Source organism: Citrus sinensis, chromosome 2 (genome assembly GCF_022201045.2).
Source record: "Citrus sinensis cultivar Valencia sweet orange chromosome 2, DVS_A1.0, whole genome shotgun sequence".
Classification (NCBI taxonomy): domain Eukaryota; kingdom Viridiplantae; phylum Streptophyta; class Magnoliopsida; order Sapindales; family Rutaceae; genus Citrus; species Citrus sinensis.
Window position 1 is genome coordinate 29,887,033 of NC_068557.1, and position 13,978 is coordinate 29,901,010.

The window sequence follows — 13,978 nt, forward strand, 5'->3', positions numbered from 1 at the left end:
AATCATTTTTCGTTATATAAATGTGTTGTTCTCTTAATTAAAAAAAATAAGTATCGGTAAAACTTGTCAATAGTTAGAATATTTGAACCAAACTAATTTAATTATTATCAAAATGTTATAATTTAATCAAGGTGTAGTTACAATAATTATTGTTTGATTTAACTAAATTAATGCAAGTGATACATAAGTAAATTATACACTATATTAATAATTAATCAATGGATAAGTTATAAATTTTTTTAACATCAATTTTTAGCAAGTGATTGTGTACTTACAGGTTCAAAGATGTGATAATAACTCTAAAAAATAGATCATTGTCCCAAATAATTTTAGAAAAATATTTATTGTATTTTAAAATTTAATATAACGTATCTTATATATTTTGCGGAAGTAAAATTTTTGAGACAAGATTTAGAAAAATTGCAACCCTATTACAATATGAAGGTTATTCTTGCATAAAGTATTATTATAAAAAAAAAACTTTTACTGTATATGATACAAATATAATTGGGTCACGTGAAAAGTAATGAAGGATTTTAGAAATAAAAAAAAATGTCATCAATAATCTTTTCCAAATCAAACATATCATTGAGTCCATAAAACCATATTTAACCAATGAGTAGTATCAATGCTATTATAATTTATTAATTAAACTCCATGGATCAATGTTCTATAACTTAGATGCATGATTATCTGGTCAAAGATGTGCCTTGTAGCACAGACAGAAGGTGCCTTATGCAGAATTTCAATGTTCTAATTACTCAAGTTTTCAAACTTAATTAATTTTACTGGGAATGGAAATAAAGAATTTCAAAGGGATGAAATCAAAGTAGGAATTCAAAGTGGGAGAATTGACAAAATCCATTAATTAACAAGGAGCTAGACACATTTAATTGTTGCAAGTTTCTGGTTAACACAATCTCCTAACTTTATTCTGATGATTAAAATTCCCCATGTACTGAGAAAGAGAATCCAACAACTTAATCTCTAGTGCTTTAAATTCAGCAATTTGCATCTGCAGCTGCAGCCTCTCTCTCTTTAGACTCTCATTCTCCTCCATGAGTAACAAGTGATTATTATGTTCCTTCCCGGCAGCTGATGCAATACTCCCTTCATTAGAAGCTGCCTTCAAGTAAGCTGGAAACACGCTGGGATCACTTTTCTTTCTAACAATCTCCACTAACAAATGCCTGCAGCCCCTCCGAAACTTGTCGTGCCTAAATTCCCATTGCTTCGGTGATGTCTTCTTGAATCCCTGCTACAAATTACATATTAATATTGTTGATAAAAAACAAAGCCAAGCCAAAATTGATGTAAACAAGGATATTATATATAAATATATGTATGTAGTATTTAAGGCTAACGCTGACATAGGTATTAAGCTGGCGAATGAAGCTAGAGAAATTGTTGTGCTTGAAGTATTTAGGCAACATGAGCTCCGAGAACTCGGCCGGTGACCATACTACAAACCCATTTCCTTGTGCGTTCCAGGAAACAATTTTCTTGTTGCCGTCATCATCGTCATCATCTCTTTCTTGTAACAAATCATACGTCTTGCACAAAAACGGAGCGGGACTCTTTGTTCTTGGAGACGACTGGCTTGTCGATGAATTCGTGCTCGTGCCTTCATTGTTGAGCTCTAGAAATTTCTTTGCCATATGCAAGAGGCAAGAGCTCTAAACTTTTCTTTGTTCCACAGCAGCCTTCTACTTATAATGCTGGCTCTGGTAAGCTATAGCTGCTACTGGTAGCGCCGTGGAAGGTGGACTGAAGTTTCTTGATTTTTTTTTACAATCAATTTGTTGTTATACTTTCGCGTCACCTTTTGAAATTTTTTCTTAGTGCACATGCAACTTTTAGGGCTAAAATATTTATATATTCCTACAAAGGAAACAAGTAGATCCTGAATCGTTGAATCTGATATATAAAAAACTGTCGTATATAAGAGGATTTTTGAAAAAAGTGTTGGAAGTTTCACGACTCATTCATGTTCATTTAAGACCAATTACTTTATTGGGACAAGTATTCTCACCCCTTTTTTTAATTATTAGATTAATCATTAAAATTAAAATAAGTAGTCTTGAGTTTTACATTTTAATATTTAAAATTAAGCTAATTTTTTTCACTTAATTTATAATTAAATCAAAATTTTAATTAAATTTAAAAAATAAAGAGAGACTATACTCTATCCAAAAAAAAAAAAAAAGAGAGAATTCTAATCCAATTCACTGATATATATAACATTATTAGAGAATTGATTTGATGGGCTCACCATCAAAAATTTCATTATATTATATGATACGTCTGTTTATTGAAACATAATCGTATAAGATATGTTCAATTCAATTGATTTTATTGAAGATCGTGCAAAAGCCACGGAAAATTGTATCCAATCTTTTGAGAAATTTACGAAAATAATCATAAAATTTTTGTTATTTTCACAATTAACCCTCTCAATTTTTTTCTATTAACATTAGCCAAACACACGCTTTTTTCCCCAAATTACCCTTCTTTACAAACTAAAAGCAACTTTCTTTCTCCCATTTCGTCAAACCAAAGACAGCTTTCCACTCTTAAATCATCAACCAACAGCGACGACAAAATGCAACGATAAAAGTGAAATTCGATCATAATCTATCTGGATCCAACACTAATCGGCATCACATAGTGGTATGAGTTATTTTTTGAACTTGCTCGAGAGTTTCAGTGAACTGCCAGCCGTGGGTGAATCTAGCGACAGGTTGCCTGTCGCATGAAGCTTCACGCGACAGGGAACATGTCGCAACAAGTTTTGGGAGAGATGGGTGAAAGAGAGTGTTGGGGGAGAGATGAGAGAGAGGGGTATTTTGGTCTCAAAGGTTCTTTTATGGCTAATGTTGATAGAAATTTATTTGGGGGGTTAAGATGAAAAAAATTAAAATTTTTATAGCTATTGGTGTAAATTTCCCTCTTTTGGATGCGCATTGAATGTATGTGACCATCAGATGATTCATTAGTCATCCATGAGAACCATCACCCTTGTTCTGAATACTAAAAAGAGGCAAAGGAGAACGCCGATAATTCTGACCAAAATTTGAAAGACCGTGATAGATTTCTTCAAACGTGATGTAATGGGCAGGACTGTAGTAGACATTTTTTTCTTTTCTTTTCTTTTTCTTTTTTATATTAATGTGATTTGATCATATTAAGCGTCCGCGATATAAAAATGTATGTTGTCGTCCAAAAGATCATTACTAAGGGTTTTGACAAAGTATACAAATATTATTTAACTTCGATTAATATTTGCCCGCCCCCAATCTTACTTTTTTTTTTTTAATTTTCGAAAATAAAAAAAGAAAAAAGAACTTTGATTAAATATGCTCTAATCTCAAAACTATGGTAAGAAGCGAGAACTGCCTGGAATTGGTTGCTAGCCTCGCAAGCTTTTTGACCAATGTTAAAAGCCTGTTAGGTGTTTCCAATAGCATTTCAGCAACGTGCTTATGTTAATTATCAATCTGAACACTTTTTTTTTCCAGAAAGCATCCATAATCATGAGACATGAAGTGTACATTAATCTTCTTGTAGAATTTACACGTTTTTGTTTTTCACCTAGATTAATAAAACCCAAAAATACAATTATTAATAATTCCTTAGAAAACGTAAAGAATTAGCATTAGTCTCCAATGGGAAACTACCATCAATCACGTTTGAAATCACCACAAAGGAAAATATCACCGTAGAAATGAATAAGAATGGTATAAAAAACAAAAATGGTTTCGAGAAGTTTTCTACAAGAAGAATTCTTGATGCTATCCAGTTATATTCAAGTGGCGGCTCTTTAAAGACTGCATGTCGTTTAATATTCAGTGAAAGGAACGTTCTGAGATGGTATTTTTCATATGGGTGATGATATTTCCCTCCCTAATTATAGTTAATTCATTTCACTTTCAAGAAATATTTATATTAAGTTCATATTATCTTAATAAAATATAAATAAAAAAGAATTTTGGATATATAATTAAATAAAATTAAATACTGAAATAATTATTAAATATAAGAGCTCATATTTTTTAAGATAACTTATTTGTTTTATATTATTAAGATAAAACAGTCAAACAAAGCTTATTTTAAAATAACTTTAATGGTCAATGATACCTAAATGAAAAATATTATAGGAAGAATTTAATATCAATTTTTTTATTGGTTTACATATTTTAAAAATAATGTGAACTCTTTACAATTATTTTTAAACATAATGTGAATTTATAATAATAATGAAGGTTGAGATTAGGGGTGGGCACGGGTCGAGTTGATATTCAACCCGACCCAACCCGCATGTAGAGCGGGTTGAAAATTTTCAACCCGACCCAACCCATTACATATCTCAACCCAACCCGCAAAACTGCAGGTTGGGTCGGATTGGGTTGGACTTTTAAAAAATTCACTTTTATAGTTTTAATTAAAAAGTGAACAAAAATAAATTAATTAATTAAAAAACTAAAAAATACAAATATTAAAATCTTTAGAACAAATCCAACATTTCAAAAATTTTATATTTATATTTTTTAATTTTTATATGAAATATCAAAATTTATATAATAATTTGTACACACATACGGGTTGACCGGTTGAGTTATGTTGATTGGATTGGGCTTTTGAAAAAAAAAATATTATTATAGTCTAATTAATTAGTGAACAAAAATAAATTAATTAATTAGATAAACTAAAAAAATACAAATATTAAAATCCTTAGAACAAATTCAACATTTCAAAGTTTTCATATTTATATAAAATATCAAAATTTCTATAATAATTTATATATAGATATACGGGCTGACGGGTTGAATTGGGTTAAAAAAATTTAACTCATCCCAACTTACAAATAGTGCGGGTTGAGAATTTAACAACCCAATCTAATCCGTAAAATATCACATGAGTTGGATCGGATTCACGGGTTAGGTGGATTGATGCCCACCCCTAGTTGAGATATCTCCACCTATCCACCCTTATCATATATTCATATCCTCTATTTTTTTATAATTTCAAAAAAATACGCATCCCTTTCCTCCTTTAGTTATTATTCGACGCTTTGGAATTTGGGCTGGTAGAAAATAAAGAAAAACATAGAAATAAATTAATTGTTTGTTTATAAAATGAAAAAAAGAAAAAGAAAAGAAAAGTAAAGTGAAACATTTCCAACCAAGTCGTGTGGCGGTGGTACGGTGGACAAGGACTGGTGGGGACTGAGGGGTTGAGATTTGCTAATACTATTTTGTTAGTAAGAGCAGTGGGTTATTAGTTATATTGTGAAAATAATAAGTTGCGAAGAGAATCGGTTAATTATTAATAAATTTTAAAATTTGTTATATGTGTTTAATTAATTTTATTATTAAATTATTTTTAGAATATAAATGATTAAAATAAACATAATTTTAAATAAAATTTACTTCAATATGCATGGAATCATGTATATTTAATATTTTAATATGTATACATAGCAATTGATGACTTAAAAATTTTATATCAAATATTCTCATTTTTCTCTTTCTTTAGCATTGCTCAGTTTTATTTTATTTTTGTATTCTAACCCTTAAAACCTGAATTCGTATCTCTGCACCAATTTCTCCGCAATAACAGAAGAAAGGAACCTTTTCACTCTGCAGCAAGCTCAATGTACGTTCTTTATTTGTTTCTCAAGCAATCAAAAGCCGTTTCTATTCCCCTGCAGCGTCAGCGCGAGTGACGCGAGCGTCTCTGTACAGAAGGTTTTACCACTGGGGTAGTAATACTTGTTCTTGATCAATGGCTCAAAGGAGGCAACCCTGTGGACAGTGAACAGCTCCTACGTACTGTATAGGATTTGGTTTAAACATGCTCTTGAGGTTTGGTTATCATTTTGTGGAACGCTTTAAAATTTTGTATTTTTGTTTTACATCCTTTATATGGTTGTACTACTTTTTGCGTAATTAAAGCAAATGGGTTAGTCAAAATCGCCAACTTGATTCATTTGGAGGAGTTAATTGTGTTCTTTTATATTTGGTGCATAGTGCATTTTTGCGATTGTAAGCAATAAATAAATGTTTTTGTTTCCTTTTTGGGATGTAATTGTCCAGGCCTTTTGTTGTATTGAGGAATTTTACTTCTAATATACACGCCACGCGATGTGATGGCGCATGACCCTTTACTTAGTGCGTTTGGGGCAGCCGCTCGGTGCGCTGCCCCAAACGCACTAAGTATCTTCAATGATGCCAACTTTTCCTGTCAGTTTGTAATTTGTGCTTGCCCTGCCTTATCATTTGCTTCTTAGCTGTCTCGGTGGATGACCGACAAATTGTACATTCCTTCTCGTTTGAATTTAATCTTTGAAGTCCACGGCGTAGAACAAGCAGAGATTTATTTTGATAACATTTCAAAACTTTTAAGGAGTGGGAGCGTGGAATGTGAATTTCTCCCACTCTAGTGTTTATTTATCTTAAAAAAAGGGGAGTGGGATTCCCACTATGTGGGTCCCACTTAATTTTAGAGTGGGGAGTGGGGGGAGGTGGGAGTGGGAATCCACTCCCCCCTTTTCCCATTTTACCCTCATAATTAAAATAAATAATATTATATTTAATAAAATAAATAATATCACATTTAATAAAATAAATAATATCATATTTATTAAAAATAATAATTATAACATATTTATTTATTAAATTTAATAAAAATAAAATAAATAAATATTATATTTAAATTAATAATATTAAACATTAATTTTTATAAATATTAATTAATTATTTAATTAATAATAATAAATATTTTATTCTAAAAAATTAATTTTGTACTATATTATCAATAATAATATTTCATTTGTGTTGCTAATATTAATAATTTTTATTCACATAATTTAAATTTAAATTAATAAAAAATTATGATTTACATAATTAGGAATATTAGTAATTATTATTAATTTATAAATATAATAAAATATTTATTTTATTTTCCAAATATATTTTTTATTTACAAATAATAATTCTTTACATAAGGATAAAATTGTAATTTAAAATAATTTATTCTCAATCCAAGACAAAGTAAACAAATAATTGGGATTCTGATTGACAATCCATACTTTCATTTAGTCTAAGTAAACACCCTACTCTCACTCCCACTCCACACTCCTAATCCAAGGATTCCCACTCCAATCCAAAAAATAAACGCAGCATAAAAGTCCATGCTCCACTGCTATGCCCATGAAATGTCTTGTGGAGAAAGCAGAGATGGTCGTGCAGGAGATGAAGGACATGGGGTTTGCAAGGAGGACTATTTATTGCTATATTATGATGATTCTCAATTATCTTACGGGAAATCGTGAAAAAATAGATGCTCTGATGCTTGAAATGGAAGAAAAGAGCATCAATGGGGACCAATTTACTTTAGGCATCCGGCCCAGTGCATATGCTGCTGCTTCTGATATTCATGGAATGGATAAAATAATTAATATGACGGAGTCCAATCCTCAGATGGTGCTTGATTTCAATCTTCTTGCTGTTTTGCTGTACATGGGTACCTAAAAGTGGGCCGAGTAGACAAAGCAATGACAATGCTGAAAAAGTCGGAAGGACTGATAGCAACCAAGAGGAATAGCAGCAATGCATTTGAGCTGGTCCTCAAAACTTTATGCAGAAGCTGGCAAGAAAGATCAGTTGTACCGCATCTGGAAGCATTATGGGCAAACGAGGAAAGTATTCAACAAAGGTTATATGACCATGATGGGCTTGCTTTTGAAGCTTGATGATGTCAAAGGTGCTGAGAAGACACTTAGAAATTGGACATCCAAGAATCTGCCTTATGATTTCGGGCTTCCCAGTTCATTGATTGATGCACATTGCAAAAATGGTCTTTTAGAAAAAGCTCAATCCCTTATAAATCATGCAGAAACAAAAAAAGGCGTAACTTAAGTTGATGCCTGGTATTGTTTGGCAAGAGGGTGTGTTGAGTATAATCAGATCCCTAAGGCAGTGGAAGCAATGAAGAAGCAATCTCTGTTTGTTCACCTGGATGGACGCCCGGAAAGAAACTCTGGGTACCTGTGTGGAATATATGGAAGGAAGGGGAGACGTGGAAGGTGCTGGTAGGTTCTTAAAGTTATTGACGGATGAAGGTATTATTTCTGGGCTGCTCACGACAGATGATGAATTATATAAAGGGTGAGAAATGGAAAATCTTATAATTAATTGGAACTGACTACTTGAGTGGGGGATTGCCAAATTGTAGTGATTTGATTGCTTTGTTCTCTTATTAGCAATAAACCACTGCCCAAGAACCTTGTCAAGATCTGTTCAAGTTGCAATTAAACCAACACCAATCTGAAGCTTCAATGCCGATTCAAACCTTAGCTCTAGGTTAATGGAGATTGAAAACAGAAGATTAACTTGAACTGGAATCAAACACACTCACACAAAGAACAGGATTTAATGTGGTTCGATTCTGCATAAATGCTCAATCTACATCCACGGGAGAAGCCACAGAAAAAGCTTTATTGATGATTCAAGATGAATTTTACAGAGCTAATACAGAGGAGATTACAAGAAACAAGAAGACTCTTTCTCGCTTTCTTAGATCTCTCTGGAAAACTCTCAAAATCCCATGCAATTTGCTTCAACGATCAGCCTCTTTATAGCCCTGATATTGAAACCCAGATTGCACAGATTTTTGACGCGCGCATAACAGCTTCATAACAGATTTGATTCCCTTCTCACATGCAATCTCACGTGCTGCACTAAAGCTTGCGCAAAACAGCTGAAAGCAATGCCGTTTTTCCTTAAGCTTGGTGAAAGGAGTAACACGCGTGCAGCACGTGAACTCACTTACTCAAAACACAGCCGTTTTAGGGCTTCAAGTTTTGGAGTCATTGCACTCTAGTCCACACAAATGGGTAAAGTGGAAATGCAAGGGATCCAAAAGCCAGGATAGGGCGAATGACAATTTGATAAATTGAGAAACCTATAGTCTCATTCATAGAGTAGTTTTACAATAAGGAAATTATTTATTTTAATATAAAAATAAACAAGTGAGAAAAAAATACAGATAATTATTTACTATAAGATAAAATTACATTGTATTAGAGTGTGCATTGTTTTATCTTTTAACTTGTTATTTATTTTATTAAAGTAAGGGATTCTCTTATTTTTAAATTACACCTTATTCATATACTTACCTTTGTTGTGTATGGTATATAGTGGCATAGAATTTATTTTTTTTCCCGCAAAATTAATTCCAAATTTAGTTTTTATGGATGCTCAATTGCAAGAGAGAAGTTCAATTCTATGATATTCCCTCATTACTCCTCACCTACCCATCATTCATTTACTTTATGTGTTATCCTAATTTTCCAATGTACAAACAAAGCGGTACCATTTACATTTAAAAAAATGTGCAAAAGCCCCCATTACAACTTATTTCTTGTTCTTTTATTTTTTTCTAATTATCCCTTCAACTCACGGGGGTGTGCTTGGCAGTTTGAATTTAGAAAATTTGAGGTGCTAATTAGTAACTACGGAAAAGCCGAAAGCAGCAAACCTTCTTTCTGAGGAAAGAAAATCAAAAGCCTTGCGATTATTAACCATTTTACCGACTTGTATGCAATTGAGAATCTAATTTCTTATTATGTGATAATGAAAAAGGAAAAATCTTTACTAATTAACAATCTCAATAAGATTCCTTTGTAATTATGATGCATTTACTAATTAATAATCTCAATAAGAAATGAGTATCAAAATAAATTATTTATTTTACTATTGATATTTTTATTTTATCTTGAAATTAGAATGAATTGTCATAAGTTATTAAAATACCCTTTTATAATTGTTATACTTAGTATTTTTTGTATTTGGCATAACATTATATTTCCCTTTTATTATTATAACAACAATAAATAATGAATGACCTATTTGCAAATATTACACCTACTTTTAGGTGTTTTCATAAATTTCGTAGGAACCACAATGCAAAAATGACAGAACTTAATTAAGGGCATTCTGGAAATTATAAAAATTTAACGGGGACAAAATGGATAGTTCTGGGATGGCGTCTCATTTCCACCCCCAAGAATTAAACTCCCATTCACTAGTCCCATATTACCATGGGTTCCACTTAAGTAATTTTCACTTCCACCTTTATTTTAAATAAAGTAAATACCGTCAACAATTATAATTTTGAATTTGGATTTTTCAATCTGTAAAGTAAATGCAGCGTTACAGAATCCATTTGCCAATTTTAAATTGAGCTTGACTTACACCACACAACTATAACCAAATATATGATTGAGAATCTGATATTTGGATTCTGTAATAATAAAGAAATCTTCTCATTTTAGCAATGTTTTAAAACGTAATCTCAAACAGATCTGCTATGGCAATGTTTTAAAACGTAATCTCAAACAAATCTGCTATTGTATAACAACCCAATAACTGGAGTATCCCCATTTGAACATATATAAACCAAACAGCAATGCAGAAACTACACTTTTTATATACAGCGTTCAGAATTTCTTTCTCCAACCCGGCCAGCATGTGTTCATCAAGTTGCATTCCACCGCTCAATGTGAGGGGGATAACAAGAAGATCGTTGTTCTTGGCAATTCAAAGAGGTGGAAACGCCCCTGTCCAGGCATTCGAGCCCTTGTATAACTCTAGTAAATCCTGAAGAAAGTCATTTGGGCTAGTCGAATTGATTCGAGTGAAAATGAAATGAAATAATCGTAGCCTATATGACTTGGCGGAATCCCTGGATAGCTTGGCTTACAGTGGAGAAGTGTTACAAGTGAATGTGTGCATTACATTATTCACTTTGTGCTTGGTTGATGAGTCATGTACAAGTCCTCCGCAAAGCGTGGGCTGGTTTTCATTTAAACCTTCTTCTTCCATGGAGCTGTGATCGTCAAGTGGGGTTTGATCTGACATCAACTTCTGGAGTTTGTTATGTTAAATGAGCTACCTGTTGAATTTTTATTTAAAAAAAAAAAAAAACAAAGGAGTTACCTAATGTACAAGGATTATGATCTTTTCCTGATATGAGTTTTTTCTATGTAGAAATTCACGTGTCAATGATAGTTAAAAGGAAAATTGTAAATGCTACCATATCTTTAAAAAAAAAAAAAAAAAAACATTTTGCTTTGCAATTGTTATCTCTATGATACAAAAATAATCTTGGAAAGTAGGGGGTTAAAAAATTAATTTTAGTTTTTCCCACTCCATTATCTTTTACCATATTAAATAAAAAACACATTTATACTCTCTAATTAATTAATTGTGAACAAGACATGAATCATAGAGAATTAATTAATAAGCCATTTATAATTTACTTTTATAGTATTTGTTAGGTGCCCATGATAGGCTGATTACATCCAACGTTAGGGATAAGTTTAACATTATATAACTTATCTAGGATTCATATAATATAAACTTAGTGTTTTATTTTTTAATCCTAATGACATAAGATCTAGTTTATTCAAATAATTTTGAGAATTTTATTTGAATTAGACTATATTTATTGTACTATATAAACACTACATGGGTGACTGAAAATATTTTAAGTAATAATCAAAGTAATACTAAAAGGAGAGTGAGAAATATTTTAAGTAATAATCAAAGTAATACTAAAAGGAGAGTGAGAGAGAGGGAAAAATAAAACAGGGGTTTTTACTTCGTGAGGGAATTTTCCAATTTTGTGATCGTCCTTCAATCATCAGAAACATAATTCCATTATGATCCAATCGTGAAGTTTCATAGCATTTCGTTCTTAGAGATTGAAAGGGATCTATTCTTTATTCCTATAAATTCATGATGATTTGGTTCCCGCATCAACCAACAAAGTATGACCTTAGGTAATAAAACAAAACTGCATGATTGGTTTAGAAAATCAACAGTATTGATTTGAATTGTTTAGAGAAATTAGGGGTCCCCGACTTGGTGCCTCTACCCCATTGTCTAGGCAGTGCTAGATAACCCCGAAGTTAATAAAAACTAAAAAAAAAAATCTAATAATTTAACAGTGCACGTGTTATGGGTGTAGTCATAGCCAATTATTATATTTTATTTTACAAAATTAAGATATAAATGTGTATTTCAATTGATGTGATAAATGACTATCAAAATTAAGTTTGGAAGTTATTTACACCATTTGCTTTTTAGGCAGTATAAGGGCTAATCAATGAAAACCAAAAGCATCAGATTTTCTTTGCTTCTGAAGGAAGTAAAATCAAAATCCTTGAACAAATTTTAACTATTTTACAGCCAATTAACGAAACATTCTAAAATAATAACAAAAAAAAAAAGTCTTCTTATTTTAGCAAATTTTATTCATGTAATCTCTTGAAATCTTCAATTATGGCAAGCCGATAAATACGTACAGCACTACTCATCTATATCACGCCTCCTCAGCTTTGTCACCATATTTTCCACGGGGAAAAAAAAAAAAAATCAACCTTGAGTTGAGTAGCACTTAGAAATTCTTTGTGAAACATTCAGCAGCTAAAAGTGCAATGAGCAGAACCAGGTCGTTGTTCTTGGCAATTCAAAGTAAGACCGAAAGATGAAGGGAGGCCGGATGCACAATAGGCTGCACGCACGCACGCACGCATGTAGCTAGATGTATAGGCTCAAACGTCAAACTTGATTCTGAATTTTATATGTAGAATTTTGTGCTTCAAATTTTTACATATCGTTTCATTTTGCATGTGCTTGCTGCCCTTTTTAGATCGTTTTTTGGAGTCGAAGTTTGATCTTCTCTGCCTCGGGCGCCGGAGATGATGACGAGAATGTTTATGTTACTTCCAAACGTACAGTGTCTTCAAAATAAATGAAAAACTATCGGATATGGGCTCTGATTGAATTATTAGGGCAAAGGCCCATCTTATGCAAGCAATAATCATTAAGTATTGATTGCATTTTTTTTTTTACTTTATTATTATTATTTTTTGAAAAGATGAAACTTGTATTATTAGTATGTTCCTTTATGTCATCTAAAGAATGAATGAAAATATTTGAGTATATTAGGGTGATTGGGAGCACTGATGATTACTTTTCATTTTCTTTTTCACGTCTTTCTTCCTACAATTTCTGTTCCATTTTCCAACTAATGAAACCATACTCCTTGCGTCAAAGTTGTTTGAAATTCAACAGTGTATGCTTTGTTTCTCACAATATATAAAATTTAAGAAATGAAAACAGTAATTTCAATGATTAATTGGTTAATGGCGGTCAAGTGCAGGCATAGGTGGCATCTGTAACGCTGTAACTTAGCCAGCTCCCCCATTTTACTTTTCTTTTCTAGTAAAACCTGACTACTTGATAGGTAAAACTATGTTGCCACATGGGTTACGTATCTTTTTTTTTTTTTTTTTTTTTTTTTTTTTCTAGGTCAATTATAATAGAGTCAATTTATATGTCAAAAAAATAAAAAAGGCAAATTTTTTTTTTATATTTTCACACATTAGTCCTGCACCTAAAAATTTTCAGTTGCAGTGATACTTCTGAAAGCCAGAAGATGACGACATGAACACAACACTCTGACATCGCAAACTTATCAATTTGGACAATATTAGTTTTTTTTATTGCAATATACGAAGAGAAGAAAATGCATAATTTGTTAGAATTGAAGGGGGCAAAAAAAAAGAAATTCATTTCACTACCAAACTAAAAAATAAAAAATCATGACCATAATGTTGTTTTCCAGCACTTAGCCATTATATATATATATATATATTTGAGTGGTAAGTTTGACACAATTATTTAATGGATCCCTCTAAGTTACATGCATGTACCTTACATCCCTCTCACATGAATAGTATCCATACACTATTCATGTGAGAGGGATGTAAGGTACATGCATGTAACTTAGCATTACCCTTATTTAATTAGTCATATCATTGTCAATTACGGATGGCAAAATGTAGGTAGCTATAATTATTAGCCATCCATGTGTAAATACATAATTATCCAATATGAATATGGATATC

At 31.7% G+C, this 13,978-nt stretch overlaps 2 protein-coding genes and 1 long non-coding RNA gene across 3 annotated transcripts; 2 read left to right on the forward strand and 1 right to left on the reverse strand.

The window, feature by feature from the left end:
• Positions 1 to 830: 830 nt before the first annotated feature.
• Positions 831 to 1,864, reverse strand: LOC102629624 (heat stress transcription factor B-2a-like). The gene is made up of 2 exons (XM_006467745.4): positions 1,371 to 1,864; positions 831 to 1,255 (listed from the first exon to the last, which is right to left on the reverse strand). The coding sequence occupies exons 1-2, from the start codon at positions 1,656 to 1,658 to the stop codon at positions 911 to 913; spliced, it is 633 nt and encodes a 210-aa protein (XP_006467808.1). The 5' UTR covers positions 1,659 to 1,864; the 3' UTR covers positions 831 to 910.
• A 5,347-nt stretch (positions 1,865 to 7,211) lies between these two features.
• On the forward strand, positions 7,212 to 7,919 carry LOC107175466 (pentatricopeptide repeat-containing protein At2g20710, mitochondrial-like). The gene is made up of 2 exons (XM_015526885.2): positions 7,212 to 7,524; positions 7,645 to 7,919. Exons 1-2 carry the CDS (start codon positions 7,212 to 7,214, stop codon positions 7,917 to 7,919), a joined length of 588 nt encoding a protein of 195 aa, XP_015382371.2.
• A 4,186-nt stretch (positions 7,920 to 12,105) lies between these two features.
• Positions 12,106 to 13,021, forward strand: LOC112497273 (uncharacterized). Its single transcript, XR_003063992.2, has 2 exons — positions 12,106 to 12,611; positions 12,718 to 13,021. It is a non-coding gene; the product is annotated as an uncharacterized LOC112497273 (long non-coding RNA).
• Positions 13,022 to 13,978: the final 957 nt, after the last annotated feature.